General features: G+C 43.4%; 1 protein-coding gene across 1 annotated transcript in view; it reads left to right on the top strand.

The window, feature by feature from the left end:
- Positions 1-20,467, top strand: part of LOC149308178 (rap guanine nucleotide exchange factor 1-like) — an 85,202-nt gene that overhangs the window by 35,814 nt on the left and 28,921 nt on the right. Inside the window, exons 5-12 of the mRNA XM_089535256.1 lie at positions 730-886; positions 3,053-3,141; positions 3,295-3,447; positions 4,410-4,533; positions 5,347-5,530; positions 7,633-8,118; positions 12,641-12,843; positions 14,078-14,236. Of these exons, the coding sequence (XP_089391382.1) occupies positions 730-886; positions 3,053-3,141; positions 3,295-3,447; positions 4,410-4,533; positions 5,347-5,530; positions 7,633-8,118; positions 12,641-12,843; positions 14,078-14,236 (1,555 nt within the window). The remainder of the gene's footprint in view (positions 1-729; positions 887-3,052; positions 3,142-3,294; positions 3,448-4,409; positions 4,534-5,346; positions 5,531-7,632; positions 8,119-12,640; positions 12,844-14,077; positions 14,237-20,467) is intronic.

The raw sequence follows: 20,467 nt of genomic DNA, 5'->3' as shown, positions 1-20,467 counted from the left end.
CCTAGAAGTCCAGTATTCAGTAATTTCCCAGCTTTTGTATTGGTTCCCCCCATCCTCAGTCAAATAGATTGAAGAGCCTTTCTAAAGACTTAGGCTCGGTACAGACTGGCGCAAATCACCAGCCTGGGGCCGATTTTACAGCTCAGGAGAGCAGAGCATCTGCATGCTCCCGAGCCCTACCGCGCTGTCCGGGCACCATTTTTGCACACACGCATTCACACGGCGTGCACGCCGATGAGGTGTCTCATGCACCGTGTCTAAACAGCTTGGCACACAAGGGACATCACCACGCTGCTCCAGGGCGCTAATGGCGCCTTGGCAACAGCAGAGAAAGGAACCACATTTCGCGGCTCCTTTTTCATGGTGCATTGTTGCCACAACATGTGGTCGCCACTGCAACGATTCGTACCTGGCAATCTGTCTCCTTCTTTTACTCTGAATCTTCAAATTCTAAAGGGTGAGTTATGACACTCTGCTTTGAATCTGCAGTCGGTTGAATCCAGGAAACCTGAGCCTGTGGATACAGCAGGCTCTCTGTACTTATATTGACCCATTAATAAGTTGACCCAGATTTTTTGGGATAGATTTTTTGACTGAAATTTCTTGATTTATACAGAAATATATTGTATGTGATATATAGTCATGGGGTTGAGGGACAGCAGTTTCTTTAAGCACTGTGTGTGTTTGTGTTCTCATTCTCCTCCCAATGGTGGATTTTTGCCCCTGCAGTTCTGCCATCTCATCCTGCTACAGTCGCGTGTACCAGAGTCTGGGCAATTTGATACGTTGGTCTGATCAAGTGATGCTTGAGGGTGTGAACTCTGAAGACAAAGAGGTGGTCAACACTGTAAAAGGGGTCATCAAGGCAGTTCTGGATGGTGTCAAGGTAGAGTTTTCTTTTTACCTTCACTAACAGCAGCTGTTAAAAAATATATGAAATACCACACCACACTTGAGAACATCTTTCAAAATTCAGTGGCACTGGCATTTAGTCTAGGTCTTTCTGGATGTATTTCTACAGTTGGTTCTTCTTTATGATCTTTGTGACACATATGAATCATTCTGTCCCTGTTTGGAAGATTCTAGAGCTGTGTTTTGGCGATAACCCCACCACCTTACCTGCATACATATAAGCCATGTGTTTCCACTGAAACCCAATTCTTTTTCAACCACCATTGTGGTAGGATCATTAAGAAATTTCAGTGTTTGGACATTTCTCGGTTTATTGGTTTATCTTTTTGCTTTTTGGGGCTTATGGCACCAAAGACTTCCTTCAAGAAGTGGATGGCTAATATTCCATTTTCAGACAGTGATGCATATTGTCTCTACCTGGGCAAGGACACTGTAGTTGACGCGTGCCAATTTGCCAGAACTTTATGCAGCAAGCAAGGTGTAACAGGGAGAGGGCCAACTGAACCTCCTTTACTAGAAAGTTCCACAGCCTGGGAGCAGCCACTGAGAAGTCTCTCACCAGTCCTCACAAGCCGTTCCTTCAGCTTATTCAGTTTCAAGGAGGATTGAAAATCTATACTGAGTATGAACCTCTGGTTGGCTATGGAGGTCAGATGAGACATCACTGAACATGGTTGTGAGAGGGACCAATCACCCAACATGGTGACAAGACTGTTGGACAAAGAACAGATGGCCAAAATACACCCTTGGCACAGGGAATTCTGAGAGGTCCATTTTGGATCTGATTCCTGCTCTCTTAGTCAATAGAACCTTTGAGTACCAGGGAAGAAGAATAAAAAGAGCTCTCTGACAGAGAAAGCTAAGTGTCTCAAAAAACTACAGTTCCCAGAATTCCCTAGCAGTGAACAAGAGCAGTTAAAGCTGTCTCAAATTGGATTATTTCTGCAGTGTGTTTCGGACCAAAAACTACCGAATGGAAACCAAATGTGGCTGGATGAGATTAAGAATAGGAAGCGAAGGAATTCATGGTGGAGATTAAGCAAGAACATAAGAACTGAACTAAAAGAGATAAGACAAACAGTGGAAAAAATGTTCCCCAGATCTGACACAAATAAAATGTAAAGTTGAAAATCTCAAAGAAAAAAAAGTTGAACTGGAAGAAGAGATGGATAAAATAAAGACAAAACAAAAGTTGGAACTATATGAAAAGGTGATATGGGAGAAAAACTACACATGCAATGTGTTAAGATAAGAGGTTTCTCAGAGCAAAAAGGAGCCCTGGTGGCGCAGTGGTTAAATGCCTGTACTGCAGTCATTCACTCAAAACCACAAGGTTGCGAGTTCAAGACCAGCAAAAGGGCCCAAGCTCGACTCAGGCTTGCATCCTTCTGAGGTCGCTAAAATGAGTACCCAGACTGTTGGGGGCAAATTAGCTTACTTGCTAATTAGCTTACTTGCTGTTCACCGCTATGATCTTTGGAATAGCGGTATATAAATAAAACAAATTATTAATTAAAAAGAAAATATTCTACATGAACTTTTACTACTAAGTATAGCAATATTTGGGGGAAGAGAAGAAAAAGAACATCAATTTGAAATAGATAGAATGTTCAGATTGAACACACAAATTGTAAATTGAATACACAAATTGCAAGACAACCACGTTTAGGGATGTCTCATCGGAGTATGGTGGAGTCTCCTTTCTTGTAGTCTCTTCCAACTCTGATTCTATGAAACATTCATAGCTACATCGCAAAAACACAGTGAAATGCTTTTGGTGAATTATGAGGATGCCTGGAAGTTTTTTTATGAAATGATTTTTATTATAAAAGCAAGCAGAATTATGTGGACGCCAAGCAGCCAGGCTCGATCCTTGGGCTCTCCATTACTGGAGGCATTTAAGGAGAGGCTGAATGGCTGTTTGTCAGAGATGCTGTGGTTGCAAGATTTGGAGGAGATGACTTTCCAAGATTCCTTCTCATGCTGGGATTTTCCTAGATTTCCCTCTGTAAGGCAAGGGGTGGGTGTGGGGCTTGAAAATCCAAACCTTGGGCAGGTAAGGCAGGTACTGTTCCCAGATGAAGAACAGTACTGCAGTGCACTTGACTAACATTAAGTTCTGTGTTGTGTTTACACTTAGGAGCTTGTCAAACTCACAATTGAGAAGCAAGAGCATCCATCCCCCACCAGCCCTGCCAAACCAAGCTTACCTGCATGTGCATCAGAAAGGCAAGTAACAACAAATATCTGTTGTGGGAGGGGGTGGATTATTTTTTAAAAATGGGTTGCACATTTCATAATCACTTGGTACTGTGTAAGGCATTCAACACTCTTAATAATGGGCATCGTATATGAGGTAAGCTGTGTTTTTTCCATCTCCAGTCCTTCGGAGCTTCCCTTGACAGATCGCGAGATGGAGATTCTCACTAAGACCACAGGGATGGCTCAGACCCCTGAAGTCTTGACAGATTCATTGGATGAAGAAGTTGCTCCTCCCAAACCCCCACTCCCTTGCATTCGAGTGGCTGAAAACAGGTATATGATCCCAGGCAAGAGGAGTTGATAATTAACTGCTTGTCAGTGTTGTGTTGTGATTTAAGCATAGGACTATGACTCTGAAGGCCAGGATACAAACCCCTGCTTGACCATGGGTGACTCTCAGCCTCAAACAAAGGCAAAGGCCCTCTGAATAAATCTTGCCAAGAAAACCACCCAGATCTTTGAAGTGTCTCAAGCATCAGATCTTCCTGGAGGCCATAGACTACCAAGCCCAGAAAAAAACAATAGAGGAAGTACCACGCTTGCAGTACTTCAAGGGATGTTATTCCATTATTTTTTGGGGTTCCCACAAAAAATGGCTCGTGGCATGCAGGAATGGGAAGATCAGCCATGAAAGAATTAGGCAAGATCCTAAAGCAGCCATGGCAAACCCATGGCACATGTGCCAGAGCCGGTATGCAGAGCCCTCTCTGTGGGCACACAATTTATTTACTTGCATTTGCATGCTTTTGAACTGCTAGGTTGGCAGAAGCTGGGACTAGTAACGGGAGCTCACCCCATCATGGGGCACTTTGGCCTCAAACTGCCAACCTTCTCATCTATCTAATATCTTGACTAGATAGGCCATAAATATGTCTGAACTGACCTGTAATGTTAAGTAATGTCAAGAAAAACAAATCATGTCAATGTTTCTGGGGCTTTCGGAAGTACAAGAATAGATGGGGATCATGTTGGCAGAGGTTTGATATGAGTTTTAATTACTCATTTGATATCAATTTGAGTCCTAAAGTGCAAAAAAAGTTAATGATGGTCTTAGCTAGTTAAGAATATTTAACCTGACTTCATTTCCTAAAGTGGATTTGCAAAGCAGAGAAATTCAGAAAAATGCTAGAAGAAGCTGATATTTCTGATTTCTCATGGCTTGCTTATTGATACAGAAATGTTTCATTCACATGCAGACTCCTGTTTCTGCTTTTTCTTGTTTTCTCCTCTCTCAGTCCTCCTCCTGCATTGCCACCTAAGAAACGTCAGTCAGCTCCGTCTCCTACTAGAGTGGCTGTTGTCGCACCTATGAGCCGAACCACAAGTGGATCCAGTTTACCCATTGGAATCAACAGACAGGTAACCAGCTACTTGGCCTCTCCAGTCAAGAGAGGGTGGCAGGGGAAGAGTGATGCTTTCCATCTCGGGAGATGTGCTGTTTCCCTGGGGCAAAGATCCAAGATGTGACAGAGAGGTTGACAAGACTGGTCAGGCCTACTGACCATTATCCCTTCCTTTTGGTCCATGTGGGAACCAATGATACTGCACGGCACAACCTTCAGAATACCATAAGGGATTATGAGGCTCTGGGGAGGAAACTGAAAGAGATGGATGCACAGGTTGTCATCTCTTCTCCCAGTTGAAGGAAGTCCAGGAAGGGAGAAGAAAATAGCAGAGATAAATAACAGGCTCTGCAGATGGTGCCGCCAGGAACGATTTGGATTTTTAGATCATGGGCTGCAGTTCCATGAAGGGGGACTGCTGGCATCTCACGCCAGTTGGCAGAAACATTTTTGCCAACAGTCTCAAGAATTTGATCACGAGAGCTTTAAACTGAGTTATGTGGGGGAGGGAAACAGTATTCTGAAAGGCAAAAGGTCTGGAGAAAACAGCCAAACTGTCATAGAGAGAACAAGTGCAAAGACCCTTTTTGGGAGAAAGGCAGCATAAAAATGAATGAATGAATAAATAAATAAAATGTTCCTTTCTTTAAAACAGATTTTATTTTTATTGTCTTAATTTTTGAGTGTTTATATCTAGCCAATTAAATTTTTAAACAGCAACAACAAATAGATGTATTAAGAGGCCATCTGTCCAAAGTCCAAAAATAACCTGTTGTTTTGGTGAGGTTGGCAGGCGGTGATGTGACACACGTCTCTTCTGTGCCTCCAGGAGTTTGACTCAGACTGCTATGCTCAACGGAGACTGTCAGGCGGCAGCCAGTCCTATGGAGGGGAGTCCCCACGCCTATCCCCATTCAACAGCATGGGCAAGCTCAGCAAATCAGACGAGCAGCTCTCCTCGTTGGATTGTGACAGTGGACAGTGCTCCCGCAACACAAGCTGTGAAACATTGGGTAGGAACTGTAGGCCTTCTCATCTGGTGATGGGGCGTTGAAGGGAACAGCATGGACAGGGATGAAAGAAGGTGTCCTTTGTTCAATGAGCAGTACTTGTGTTCAGATTTGGAGCCTCAAAACACACAAAAAAAGTTTCTTGGGAACTTTTTTGTCTATTCCTCAATGCAAGAGGTTGGACTAAATAGCTCTTGTGGTTGCTTCTAAATCTAAGTGTCTGTGATTCTAACTATGGGCTTGAATACCTTGTGAACAAAGTGACAGTTTCCTATCCCCATCCTGTCACCGTTAGGGGGTAGTAGAGAAGTAAGCTATGTGGGATTTTATCTGGGATACAAAATGCTACAGACTGGAGTCTTTGGGGCTGTGCAGACCGCCCCTAAGGGGCAGACTGCAGCTGCCTTCAAGTGCGCCAAATTGGGGCCATGGCAACCACACGCCACAGCCCCAGTCCGGCCTTTCCAGGGCACGATAGCCATAGTGCCACAGCTTGAAGGTGCTCCTTTGGCACTGTGTCATGTGGATGCAGCACTAGAGAAGCCCTGTGACGCCACATCACGACATGCATCATGGTGCCCTGGGGCGGGGTCAAGGTGTGCATCATGTGGTCGCAATGCCCCGACTCCATCCCCAGGCCAGCTTTAATGGGCGGTCTGCATAGGGCCTTTGTAATATACAAGGATCCCAGAGAGCCAATACCAGTCTGCCACAGATCCAGCTCATATTTTGCACACACGCACACACCCCTCTCTTTTTGCTGTGCTTTGTAGAATTTGTGGCTTTCTACATCTCTCAATTTCTCCCTGTTTCTAACAGCATATTTTTGTATCTCTGAAATTTTGTCCCTGGTCCCAGGAGCAGAGCACTTTACTACCCCTCCTCACAATACAGTGGATTATTTCTATTTTTATTCATTTATCAGGAGAACATAGTAAATGATTTCACAGTCAGAGAAAAAAAGCTGTTTTGCATTGCTTTTAGTTGTTTTATAATTTTTGTTTTTCTGCCTATACCTGCTCTGAGATCTTCTGATATAAGGCAAGATATACACATCTAATTAAATAAATAGTTTATCCCCAGTCAGTTTGGTCAGTTTTCTTCCTCATGCAGCCAAAAGCATATGGATCCATGACAGTGGTCATTTTCTAATATTTATTTCCAGTACCAGTCCATCACACATGCTTGCCGCTTCTATGCCAAATAGGCATGTAGAGGCCTGTCTTTCCTGTGGAGATGCCCAGTTAGCACTGAAGGTTTTTAAAAACAGTTTTAGAAATGGTGAATAACCTAGATTATAAAATGCAGTCATGTTGTGGGACTTGAAATAAATACAGTGCTCCCTTCCTGTACATGGGGGGTCCGTTCTGGACCCCCCCTCCGACGTAAGGGGACAATTGTGTATGTTTACGCCCCATTGAAAATAATGGGGTACGTGCGCCATTCATTAGATTCTCCCATGGCTTCAGCATATGCTGAAAGCCACAGAAGGGAAGCCCGCATATGGCACGAGCTCACTGTACCATGTTACTCAGCCACCACATTCTAATTTAATCAAGCATCATAGATGTTCACAAGCATATGGATTATTGTTGAGCTCTTAGAAAGTGGTTTAAATTTTCTGAGAACTGTACCTATGCAAAACAAAAGTCAATCCTAGTGCATTGCTACTGCAGGTCTCCCATAGGTGCATCAGAATATCTCCATTATCTTATTTTTGAGTGCAACATGCCTGAAGTTAATGAGACACTCAGGGAGGAGTAACACATAGGAGTGGTCCCTAAATACATGTGCTGTGTTCTCCAAGCATATGAATTATTGTTGCGCTCTTAGAAAATGGTTTAAATTTTCTGAGAACTGTACCTTTGCAATCCTAGTGTACTGTTACTACAGGATTCTGGGCGCTGAAGTCCAGTACTATTCCAAGCTCTATACAATTCTCACCCATAAATTTATAACCTGATTGACATAGTAGAAAAGGTGAAGGGAGTGCAGCGGTACTGGCACAGATCAGTGTATAGGTACAATTCAGATATCATCAATTATGCTTCCTGTCTTTCAGCTACCTAGTCACCTGACTTCTGCTCTTCTTTGCTTCTCCCTAGATCATTATGATCCCGACTATGAGTTCCTGCAGCAGGACCTCTCCAACACAGATCAGATACCTCAGCAAGCACCTGGTGTCCTCAGTCCTCTGCCAGAGTCTCTGGGGGAGTCCGGATCCCCATTTCTTGGACGCACTTTCCAGCTGCCAGAGCACTGCAGCCCCACGGTGACTACTCAGGCACCTGAGATTCCTCCAGCTCTTCCAGAGAAGAAGAGGAGGGGGACAGCCGCCTCCACCTTTGACACCTCTGGCTGCAGGGTCTTGCTGGAGAGACATCCCTCGCAGTATGATAACATTTCAGAGGAAGATTTACCCAACCCTGCCCTGCTTCAGGCAATGCCCTTCACCCCTTTTGCTGCAGTGCTGCCCTTCCAGCCAGGGAACTCGCCAGCCCCCGTCGAATTCCTGCCAGACTTTGTCGTTCCAATACCCACTGGTGATTTTGAGAAGCCACCGCCTCTGCCGGAGAAGAAGAACAAACATAGTAAGTGCTGTGCTGGCTTTTGACCTTCCTACATTGCTCCATGTTTGACAAGGAAAGAGCCACTTGGTCAGCAGTAGATCTGTTTTCATGCAAGAAGCCCAAGGAGGGTGAGCCCTTGGAGTCTCCACTTAACCCTCTGGCATAAAACATGTGTATTGTAGGGACTAGGAGGGACTTCTTGACTGAGAATTCTTTTGTGTTATAGGCTGTAGAAATGCTCCACATCTGGTAGAGTAACACTAGGTGATTCCACCCAAAAACACAGCGTGAAATACAAATAAATAAAAACAGATTTAAATAAAATAAAATCAATATAAAAGCATGCACTCACTATATAGTGGAGTATTCCTTGACTCCAGTGATAATTCCACAGTTCCGCAAAGAAAGAAAATTTGGTTTCCTCTAAATGAGAACAACCTAGTGACATCTAGGATATGTCATATCTGCTTTGCTATATCTTAGTTTCCTGAAAAATGTTGTGGTCTGGTCTGGGTTTTGTTGTTGTTGTTGTTATTGTTGTTGTTGTTTTGTTCCACAATGTTACATTGACTGGCAAAAAAGTACCAGCAAAAATTGAGAGATCAGTTGAGACATTGTTTACAAAGATCCAGGTGAGAATACTGTGAAAGGCCTACATTGCAGCTCTACGTCTGTGTGGATCCTGTAGCATGATGTGATTTGGAGGGATTAAAATGTCCTGATGTGTAGTGCAAGAAGATGCTGTGAAAAGGACCTTTTGCAGCCTAGGAGAGCAGCTGCCAGTCAGGGTAGACATAACTGGGCTGGGAATCATTTGCCTAATTTAGTCAGTGTTCAGCAGCTTCCCCTGCTGAGGTGTTTCTATGCAGCACCCATTGTCAGCAAGGCGTTGGGCAGAACAGACTTCCTCCTGTAGCTGTTCTCAGGATTCTGATGGTCCGGAGGTGATACTGAAGAATTGACACATGGATCTGGGTTTTTTCATTGATTATTATTGCTGTTGTTGTTGAGTTAGTGGTCTGTACAAGGACCTAGATCACATATCAGAATACAAATTAGCAAGATGATTGTTAAGATCCTTGAACCTGGACTGTTTTCAGAATGGACACAGGCTGGGAGAGAAGGGGATGGAGAGCTGCCCAAGAAAGTATTTTGATCTGTGCTGGATGACCTGGTCCACTGAAGAGACTGTTCTAGGTCATGGTGGATCATTGTGCTATAGGACATCATCTGAGGGTATTGTCTTTAAACTGCAAACTATTTTTTGTTTATTCATTAAATTCATATTTGACCTTTCTAACAAAAATGATGTTCAGGACAGCTAATGCTAATAATATACAGATGAAAACTAGAAAGGGGCTGCTGACCTGCATGTGTCAAGCAGCATGCAACCAGTTTCCTCTGCTTTTCCCCTATTCCCTGAATGTGTAAAGGGGCTCTTGAAAACATTGAATGCCTTTGTTCTGCTCTTTCCTGCCTATGTTCATGCATTAGTGGGTGGGGGGAGTGGGGCAGTGCCATGATACATAGGTGAAAAAGTGGGAGAAACCTTACCCACCCCACAGGTAGCTTCCACTGTGAAACATGTCCTGTAGTCTGCTGCAGACATCTGTGGGATTCAAATCCTGATGGCTGAGTGACATTTGACAGGAAGCTGTTTGCACAGAGAATGAAAGGATCCTATCCATTTTTAGAGTAGTGTCAAGCTACACCAGATGGGTTCTGCTGGATTCCACAGCTGCACCAAGGAGTCCCACCTTAGATGTGTGCAGGCAGGACTTATCCGTTTAAAACACATTTAATGGGGGAAGGAATGAAGACCTGGACAGTACATCTACTAGTGGCTTTACCTTAACTATTATTTCTACTCTACATCTGTCAATCAAATACATATTGCTTCTGGACATGGATGTTTCATTTCACTCTTGTGAATCGTCTGCCATGTTTATAACTTTCTAAATTGCATTTCACCCTTTTTTTAAATCCTGATAATAGCAGCTTATCTGCAGGGTAACTCATGCTGACAGACTGTCACGACCCCCTTGTCTCCTTTAATGGTTGAGCCAGTGTTTAAATCTTTGTACATCCACCAGCTGCACCACTCTGGCCTGCTTGGCTCTCCCGCAGCCTCCGCCTTTCCAGTCCTTCTGTAGGCGTCACACCTTTTTGCCAAAGGATCTCCATCCTCCCATTTCCCTTAAGGGGGTGTATATGCTGAGGCAGTGATGCAATTATCCATCAGTTTTGTTGGCTTTTTCCATCTCCTCATCTCCTCTTGGAAAGCTGATGCATAGTAGAGCTAAGCAGGGAGGGCCTGGCATGACTGCGATCCCAGGAATGCTCCCATTTTCTCTCATATTTAAATCTCCGTGTTTGGAAGGATGAGAATCATAGAATCATATAGTTGGAAGAGACCACAAGGGCCATCCACTCCAACCCCCTGCCATGCAGAAACTCTGAAGCAAAGCACCTCTGACACATGTGCATTCCCAAGTCACTATCAAGAGCTAGACAATGATTTCTCAAGCCCCAGAGTATTCCTCTTTCTCTTCTCACAGGGCCACTGAAGAGGCCTTTAAACTAAGGCCCCTTTCCTTTTTTCAAATGCATCAGAAGGACCCTTTCAAAATGATTTAAGGTTGAGCCACTCCATGTAGTCTGGGCTAAGGTGGAGGAAATTTGTGTCTGATGTTAGAGCATTTACCCCATTTTTCTCCTTCAGAAAATCTCAAAATGTCATATATATCGTTTCCATTACAAACTTGTAAACTTTTTCCCCTTTACAGACTAGTGCAACAAGTATAAATATCTTACCATTCAAGTTCTAAAAGTAGACTAAGCAGTGCACAAAAATGTGACTACCCTTCTTGCACCTTCAAAGAAGTACAGTCATATTTTCTAAGAGCTGTTCAGCTTATTTTAGGAATCTGAATAGTACGTTACTTAATCTTGGAGTTATTGTAGTTCCAGATAATCTGTGTACATGTGTAAAAAAAATCCAAGTGCACCTAAGTGCTTAAGCAGGTAAAACATTTGTCTAGCAGTTTAAATAATGTTATGTAGATCTTTGTTCATGTAATAGATTTAATATTTTGTAGTTCTTGTAGTATTTGCAGTTTCAGCATAGTGTAATAGTTTGATCATTAGACTACAAATCTGGAGACCAGGGTTTGAATCCCTGCTCCGCTTTGGAAACCTACAATGTGACTTTGGACTCTATCAGCCTCAGAGGAGGGCAAGGGCAAATCTCCTCTAAACAAATCTTCCCAAGAAAACCCCATGATAAGTTTACTTTACAGCAAACTCCAATGAGCACAAGGCCTTGTATGTCTCTTTCCATCTTCCCAGTTAGCAACACAGCAACTCTACAAGGTAGGTTAGACTGAGAAGAAAACTGGTTACAGGTTACCTGGTGAATTTCATGACTGACTGGGTATTGTGAAGTCAAATGTGAAGTCGGAGGATTTCACAGCCGGCATCCATAGTTTTGTGTGGGTTTTTCGGGCTATGTGACCATGTTCTAGAAGAGTTTGTTCCTGATACTTTGCCAGCATCTGTGACTGGCATCTTCGGAGAATAATGGCATGGAAGTGAGTGGGATATACATATACTGTGTGATCCTAGGTTGGAAAGAGTGATTTAAATGTTAATCTGTGTGCTGTTCTGTTGTTGAATTGCAAGGCCTCAGAGTGGGAGAATATGCAAGAAGGATTTGTGTCTGTTTAATTAGTGATCCATTGTCTGCTGGGAAAAACCCTGAACCCCGGGTGGTTTTCATTTGCATTTTGCTAGGTCTTAATTTTGGTGTTTTTCAGGACTGGTAGCCAGTTTGTTTACTTTCAGGGTTTCTTCTTTCCTGTTAAAGTTGTTTAGGTGTTTGTGGATTTCAGTGGCTTCCCTGTGCATTCTGACCTGATAGTTGTTGGCATGGTCCAGAATTTCAATGTTTTCAAACAGCATTTTATGCCCAGGATGGTTTATAACGTGTTCTGCTACTACTGATTTCTCTGGCTGACTGGGTATTGAAGCCCAGTCCAACCGCCACACCACACCAGTTCTCTTCTATGGGTTACCCCAAAAGAAGGGTCTTATTGGCCCAAAGTATCTTGGGCTGCAGTAAAATCTCACTGTTAGCATGTTAAATGAATGTGTTTCTCCTTTCCCATTCTTTCTCAGCCTAACCTATCTCTTAGGTTTGTGATGAGGATCGAAGAGGTTGTGTGCTACCTTGTTCTCCTTGGAGCAGGAACAGGTGGCTGTGTGTGATGTTAAATTAAGTCTATAAGGGTCTCTATCAATGTGTTCAACATTCAGTCACAACTACAAAGTGCACTTCTCCCCTCTTACAGTTCATGCAGAATAAACAAAGTGCAGCCATCATAATGGAAATCAAGCTGATTGAAATGACCAGGCAGAGTTTGTTTTTAGTTCTGTGCCTACCTAGATCCACCAATACTGGTTCTGGCATCTGCATGGAGAGGGCATGGGGAGGAATATGAACTGCCTCCCAAGAGGTGACCTCAGTGCACTTTTTGTGTTCCAGTGATGGCCTATATGCAGTTTGTTGAAGATTACTCCGAGCCACAGCCATCTGTGTTCTACCAGACACCACAGAATGAACACATCTACCAGCAGAAGAACAAACACCTGATGGAGGTGTATGGTTTCAACGACTCCTTCAGCAGCGCTGACTCTGGCCAGGATCTGGCCCCACCTCCTGCCCTCCCACCAAAACAGAGGCAGCTGGTGAGTGCCCCCACTCCATAAATCAGACTGTTTTCCAGGCCTTATGTATTCAGATTCTTTTATCCATTTTACAAAGTCAAAGTGCATGGTCCTTGATTTTGCCTCCAATTGTCATTTTTTATGACTATATTTTTTATTTATTTAGATAATTTTTGGGACATAACTGTATGAGATCTATATAGACATCATAGTGAAAATATAGAGCATTTAAAGAGCACAAACCACTCCCAAATGTGAAACACATCAGAGATTTACTACAAGTTTAGAACAGTCACATTGCTGTAGTGAAGTTGAAGCAATGAGATTTTCAGATCTAAATCTTAAGCAGGAATGGCAAAGCAACTGGCAGTCTTCATTCTGTCACTTTGTAATAGGATTCTTCTTATGAAGCTTGCTCACTAGGTCAGGTCCAAAAGTATTTCGTTGTCTGTGGTGCATATTCAACTTTCAGGGTTTTTCAGTTCTTATGGGCTACCTTCTGTTTCCTTTCACATTTTCAGGGAGAGTATTTTCTGCTTAGAGTTACTTCAGGCTTTTTGCTCATTGCATGGCAGATAAACATGCTGGCAAACCAAACACTGGCTCAGCCTTTGGTTTTGTTCATCCTCTAGGCTTTAAACAGGCAACCTGATTTAATTACTCGCCCGTGTATTTAGTACAGCTTCAGCAAGGAACAAACACTTAACAACAATGCTGTTGCAAACATTTGCTTGTTTTTGATCATTTGATCTCTCTCTCCTCAGTCAAGTTTAGGCAGATTTCAGGCTTGGGGATCTATTTTGTTTTCTTGCTAGAACCCTTAGTAGATCCACCAACCAAAGGTTGGTGAAAATAACACCCAAATACAATTAAATCATTCTGGGACCATAAATGTTTGTTTTGGGAGCTAGAATTCATAGTCCCTGTACACAAAAATTAACTCCTGGTTACCTCAAAGCTTTCTTCATTTCAGTATTATAATTCAGAGGAGGGGGTCATTTTGCTGATGACATTGTTAAATGACTGTAAATCAGAACTTGCCAGAGCAGTGCAGCCATCCAGTGGCTAACAATAGATCCAGTTTTCTCTTTTTGCCCACCTTTGCTTCTAATCTTGGAAAGGGAAAGAGGAAAAATAAGAGGAAGGATCCTGTCTCCACCAGCCTGTAGTCTGAAAGTTTGCTGGCATGTGTTGCCTTTCTTTTCTCTTTCTCTTCCTCTCTCTTTCTCCCCTTCTTTCTCTTTTTTCCCTCCAGCAGGTCTCTTTTGCTGCCTCCTCCTTCTCCTCTGTCTCCTACTGTGTCCAGCCACCTAAAGTGCCCTTCGCCCCTGAGGACATCTGCACCGCTCAGGGCCTCAGTATGTCCATCTCTAATTCATTCCTCCACCAGCACAGTTCCTTCCCTGTGCACTCGGTGAGTGGACTTTTTCTTCCTTGCCTACTCTTGTCTGTTTCATTGTGGGATGAGTAGGGTGGATGGAAGGTGTTTTTTGAGGAAGCCTGCATCTTTCTGCAAGGCACTGTGTATCTCATTTGGTAGTTTTGAAATGCATGTTGAAATCAGGTGTACTTAAGCCCCACTGCTTTACACGGCCCAGCATCCTTTGGGAGATGCTGTAGTGCCAATTACCAGGCAAGGATACCTGGCTCATCTGTTAATCTTTCCTTGGCACCTTAATCAGTTCCAGGGATCTGGGTTTAGCTGCCATTTTAATTTGCCACAATGTGTCAGAGCTCAGGAGCCTGCAGATGTTTTGGGGCTTCAGCTCCAAGAAGCCCCAGCTAGCATAATCATAAGGAGATGATGGGTGTTGTAAAAACTTCTGGAAGATCAGAGGTTTGCCACCCACTGCCATTGTATATGTGGGGCTCTATGAGAACTCCAAAAAGAAGAGCCATGTATAGAAGCTAAATTGCTCTTCAGAGCACTTCCCTTTGTACCCTAGAGTCATGCAACCTCCAGACTGAACAAGCCTGGAAGCTGTCCTTCCCAGAAGGGAATGGGGGAGACAAGGTGGAAGCAGAGTAGATTTTGAACAGAAGTGGTCAAGCTACAATTCCAAAGACTCTTTGGAGGAAGTCATTATACTTACAACAAATGAAAATCAACAGAAGTCCTTGGTTTGTGGAAGTTTTCAGAGCAAGAACTGTATTAGTCTGTTCCTGTAGAAAAAGGGCTTCGGTGGCACCTATACAGCCTACCCAGGTCACTTCAGCATAAGCTCTTGGGAGCTCCAGCCCACTTCCTCAGGCACACCACTCAGTAGACAGACGTTTATATAAACTTGCACCAGGGTGAGTGGGAGGGAAGGAGGTACAGAGAGTGTGATGAACAAACTGGCATGTTGATACAGTGACAAGTACGGTCTGCATGGTGGTTTTAAAAGAGAAGCGCAGACCTTTTATTCTTGCATGCTGATTTGACTCCAACCTTCTATCGTCTGAATGGGTTTAGCCCTTGATTCTCAGACTGCTGCTTTTTTCTACTATGTTTAAAACACTTTTTTATCTTTATGGTGCTCTTTATAATTGGAATCAATTTAATCATTTTTGTATTGAAGGAGTGGTGTAAGGATCCATTCTTGATAGGACTTTCCTCCTGGGACTGGAAGGGACTAGAAAAGCTAATTCCTGTCCCTGTCCTAAGGGACAGCCTTCTGGATACCATCGAGATGTTTCATAAAGCAGCTCCCACCCTCCCTAACCATAGGCCACATTTGTTATAGATGGCAGAAGGAGTTGCAGTCTTCACATCTGCACAGCACCAATCTGCGAAAGGTTGGCCCAAGGAATACCCATCCCCTAATAAAGCTAGTTCCTGACCGGGTCTAATATGTTAACCATTCTATAAAATAAAAACTAAGGGCCTTTGTTTGTCAGTTTTCAAGTGCCTTTGCAGGTGTTGGCTGGGAGATCCATAGTCAGGAACTGGTGAAGGTTTTTTGAGTACTGGCTGCACTATGCATCTTTCCATATCACTCCCTCATTGTGTGAGTTTTGCCCCTTTTTTTAGAATGGAAACTGAAGGGTCCGTCAGTTCCTTTGGGAAGTGTGGCAGGCCCACCAGCAGAGGCTGCCTCCTGTTTAGAGACTGTAGCTATTGTTGCTGTCTTCCTTTCCAGCACTTCTCTGTGTCATAAATTACTCTGTCTAGAGAAAAGGTGCAGCTAGTGTTGACCATTACCAGCCGCAAGTTCAGGGAACTGAGAAGGGATCTAAGAGTCCTAGGAGACCACAAAATGAACATTAGAACAGTGTGATACAGCAGCTAAAAAACCAATGTGATTCTAGGATGCATCAATAGAAGTATAGTATCTAGATCAAGGGAAGTAAGAGTGCCACTCTATTCCGCTTAGATCAGGCCTCACCTGGAATTCTGTGTCCAGTTCTGGGCACCACAATTCAAAAAGGATGTTGAGAAATTGGAGCGTGTCCAAAGAAGGGCGACTAAAATGGTGAAGGGTCTGGAAACCATGCCCTATAAAGAACGGCTTAGGGAGCTGGGGATGTTTAGCCTGGAGAAGAGAAGGTTAAGAGGTGATATGATAGCCTGTTAAAACATTTGAGGGATGGAGCAAGCTTGTTTTCTGCTGCTCCAGATACTAGCACCTGGAGCAATGGATTCAAACTACAGGAAAAGAGATTCTACCTCTGCATTAGGAATAACTTCCTGACAGTAAGAGCTGTTTGACAGTGGTACACACGCAGTTGGAGGGTGGTGGAGTCTTCTCCTTTGGAGGTTTTTAAACAGAAGCTGGATGACCATCTGTCAGGGACGCTTTGATTGTGTGTAGGAACATGCAGGAGCATGACGGGGTTGGACTGGATGGCCCCTGTGATCTCTTCCAATTCTATGATTCTATAAGTCAATGGAAAGCCAGGGGGACCAAGTCAGGTAGAACGATGTATAGAAAACTTGTTGATAACTGATTCCAGGTTCAAGGAAAATGAGTCTGAATCTCTGAACTGGATTGGGGGTCTTCCACATGGAGCCTCCTTTTTGCTTGCCTTACCCACAGGAGGTGCTTGTTACGTGAGAACAGCTAGTCAGCTCCAGCTGCACTGCAGATGTTCCAGGGCCCTTCTGAAACACTCTTGCACTGCTGCTACTGCTGCTGCAATCTCAAGGGAGGCATTGTTGTCAGGTTTTTTTGGTGCCTGCTCGGAGACCACAGCTACTTCTTTCCTCCCCTTATTCCTCCTGCTCCTCTGATAGGTTCCTTCCTCATGTCCAGTAGAAAATAAGAAGGCAGAAAGGAGAGACTCATGCAAGGGCCCTCTGAAACCTGGAACTGTCCCTACATTGCAACTGCTAGTGCTCTGAGGAAGAGACCCCCCAGGCAAGCAGTGTTCCGATGTAGCAATGTCTTCTCTTGTGGTGGGGAAAAGGCTGTACTATTGCGCCCACTCTGGGCTTTCAGTCTGAATCATCCACCCTAGTGCCATTGTTGTTGCCACAGTGAGGCCTGCTTCCGCCTTTCAATTTCCAGTCTCTGGAAACTTTAGTGGGTCTTGGATTGGTGGCCTGGAGGATGTCAGGTAGGGGCTGATCAGCATTGTGGTCCACTATCTCCAAAAGAACCTAAGGCTATCTTTGAGTGATTTGGTATGAAGGCAACTTGAGATGCGCTGGCTGTGAAAACTCCATTTTAAGATTCTGTGTTAAAACATGCAACAAAGAAGGGAGTGTGAAGCAATCAAAATGATCCAGAGACCAGAGCAACATTCCTGTGGAGAAAGGTCATAACATTGAGCTGCTTCCTTCCTTGCTTATTTATTTGTTCAGAGTATTTCTACCTCACCCCCTTCAGCCAAATGGGCTCCCAGAACGATTTTCAAAGAGTGACTTTGCCTATTCCTGCCCTTAGGCTTACAATTTAAATAAGGCAGGACAGAGCAATGGCAGTTGGAATCTGATGCTATTTTGTTCAGAAAAAGGAAAAGTGAGGGCAGGGAGTCATGTTTAAAATGATGCCTGGTTTGGAGAAAGTGGCCCATGAAGAGGAGGTCCTTCTGTGAAGCTGAATAGTATGGATGAGAAAAAGAAGTATGCTTTGCAGGGTAGGGTGCTTAGGGAAATGGCTACCAAAAGGTATGGTGTTGGTTGCCAGCTTAAATGGCTTTAAAGGACGATTTGAGTACATATGCCTACAAAGGATGAGGCTACCAGTGACTAAAAGTCCCGCTGCATTTTTGCTCAGGATCAGAGGCTGCATACTTTGGAAAGCAAGTTGACAGCAACCAGAGGGAGGGATGGCTGTGGCCCTCCTGTCTTTCTTGTGGTTTTCCCAGAAGGTATCTGGTTCGCACTTTGTGGAAAAGGGAGGCTGGACTTAGTAGGCTTTGCTGTGATTCATCATGGCTCTCCCTGTGTCCTTATGAATACAGTTCTTTCTTTCCCAATATATATTCTCGGGGGTGAGGGTTGGGAATTAAATTTAGAGGAGGGTTTTCTCATCAACCCCCACCTCCTTTTTGGGAGGGTAGGGATGCAACATCTCTTACATGGTCTCCAGCAAAAATCCTATCTGTGACTCCTGTCTTTTTTGTTCTTCCACTCAGTAATCCCTGCATGGCCACTTAAAACAGCCACAGGAAGAGAGTTAACCCTATTAAAAGGTTAAACAGTCATGAGAATTTTATGGTGGAATATCAGCCCTCCTTGCTTGCCCTCCTTTGCACCCAGCAATCAATGCCGATTATCAGGTTCCCTTAAAAACAATACATCCTCCTGGATAAATATCTTCCCTGGAGGCTCTGAGGTCTTTTAAATTGATAGGCAGAAGATAAATAACACACACCAGCTAAGCCTGTAGTAAATACAATGAGATTGATCTCCAAGGGAACACATTCCCTCAAAGTGTGGTAGAGTCTCCTTCTTTGGAGGTTTATAAACAGAGGTTGGATGGCCAGCTGTCAGGGATGTTCTGACTGTGTCTTCCAGCATGGCAGAATGAGGTTGGACTGAATGGCCCTTGGGGTCTCTTCCAACACTATGATTCTATGCTTTTGCAAATCTTACCATTGTAGAGTAACTTGGTTTCCACGTTTGTGAAGAATGACAGCATACCGACAAGCCTGGAACTGAACCCCAGCCATGATGAAGGCCATGTGTCTTGCCACTGAGCCATGTCTGTCTGCTTGAAACTCAGCTATATAGTTAAGGAGAAGCTACAAGACTGAGGCACAATCTCCTATTTGCATACTTTTGTGCCATTTTGTTTCTTTCTATGATTTTGGTGTTCTGTGATTTTTTAAATATTTTTGTCAAGTACAAAGTGACACTAGCAAGCTGAATTAAAAGATTTCATACATTCTTCCTCTTTGGGGACTAGAAATTAATTTTTATAATTAAAAATAAATGGCAACAATAGAATTCAGCTGCTGGAAACATGACTCTTCTTAATACACATATTGAGCAAGTAAACTATCATTTTGTATTCCTGGCTTTTCCGAAAGACTGGGACTCATCGGTTTGCATAAACAGGAAAGGAATTGCAAACCGAATTTTAAAAAGAATTTTCACATTTACTTTTTTATTATTTCATAGTTTCATAAAACATACATAATCTTTTGTTCTTTACTATATAATGATTATCTATAATATATATAATCCCAAAATGTATTCTCCCTTGAATTGACTTCCCAGATGCCTCTAGTACTGCAGTGCATCATATGTTCCATTCATCCCACTGATCAATTTTTAATACAATAGCATTTGCTTTTCTATAACGTATTGCCAGAGCCTAATCCAAACATTATGCCTTTTTATTGTAACCTCTTTCTATCAACTCTCATAAAATTTTCAATCCTGTCTACACTTTATTTCCACTTTAATTTACAAAATTCTATGGTTGGGACTCATTCTTCCTTTATTTCATTTGTATCTTTCTGGTTTAACCAACAGGTGAGCTTATACATTTCAATTCTTTCAGATAGCTTCAATAGTCGATCATCTAGTACTGGCATTTCCTTATACTTCCAATGTTGTGCAAGTATAATCCTAGCCTCAGTGATCAGATACAACATGATGTGTCAGTATTTTTTGGTGGGTTTTTCGGGCTATGCGGCCATGTTCCAGAAGAGTTTCTTTGTGACGTTTCGCTAGCATCTGTGGCTGGCATCTTCAGAGAAAGTGATGTGCCAGTGTTTCCTCTCAATTTGTGGTGAGATTTTGTTCAGTGTGTTGAGAAGAAAACAATTTTAGAATTTTCTGTAGGGGGCAAAGGACTCTCAAAGTGGACATGACCCTTCTCTTGATGGTTTCCTAGTGAAGAAACAGTTCCAGAGTTGAATCTGCAAGCACTTGTGAGAGGGAACAGTTCATGCTCCTTAGGTGGAGGAAGGCAAACTGCTTGCAGAAATGGGCTGAGAAGGCACAGCCTTTGGGGGTGTTTAATTTTTAGAAACAACCTTGAGCCAGAAGGACCCTCAGGACAGCTTGAAGCAGGGTCTTAAAAGGTGCAGTGCTAAAAAAACAAAGGGGTGAGGAGGGAGAAAGAAAAAGCAATATGAGAAAGAGTCCTGCCTATGGGAGAGAGTGGTCACCCTTTGGGTCCTTAGCCCAATTTGGATTTGAGCCCTTGTCTGGGTTGAACCTGTCAGCTGCAGTACCTGAGCTGAGAGAAGGAAACAAACAGTTCCC

Source organism: Sceloporus occidentalis, unplaced genomic scaffold (assembly GCF_023333645.1).
Source record: "Sceloporus occidentalis isolate IW3139 unplaced genomic scaffold, rSceOcc1.0.p SCAF_8, whole genome shotgun sequence".
NCBI lineage: Eukaryota > Metazoa > Chordata > Lepidosauria > Squamata > Phrynosomatidae > Sceloporus > Sceloporus occidentalis.
This window is presented reverse-complemented; position numbering and strand designations above follow the sequence as displayed.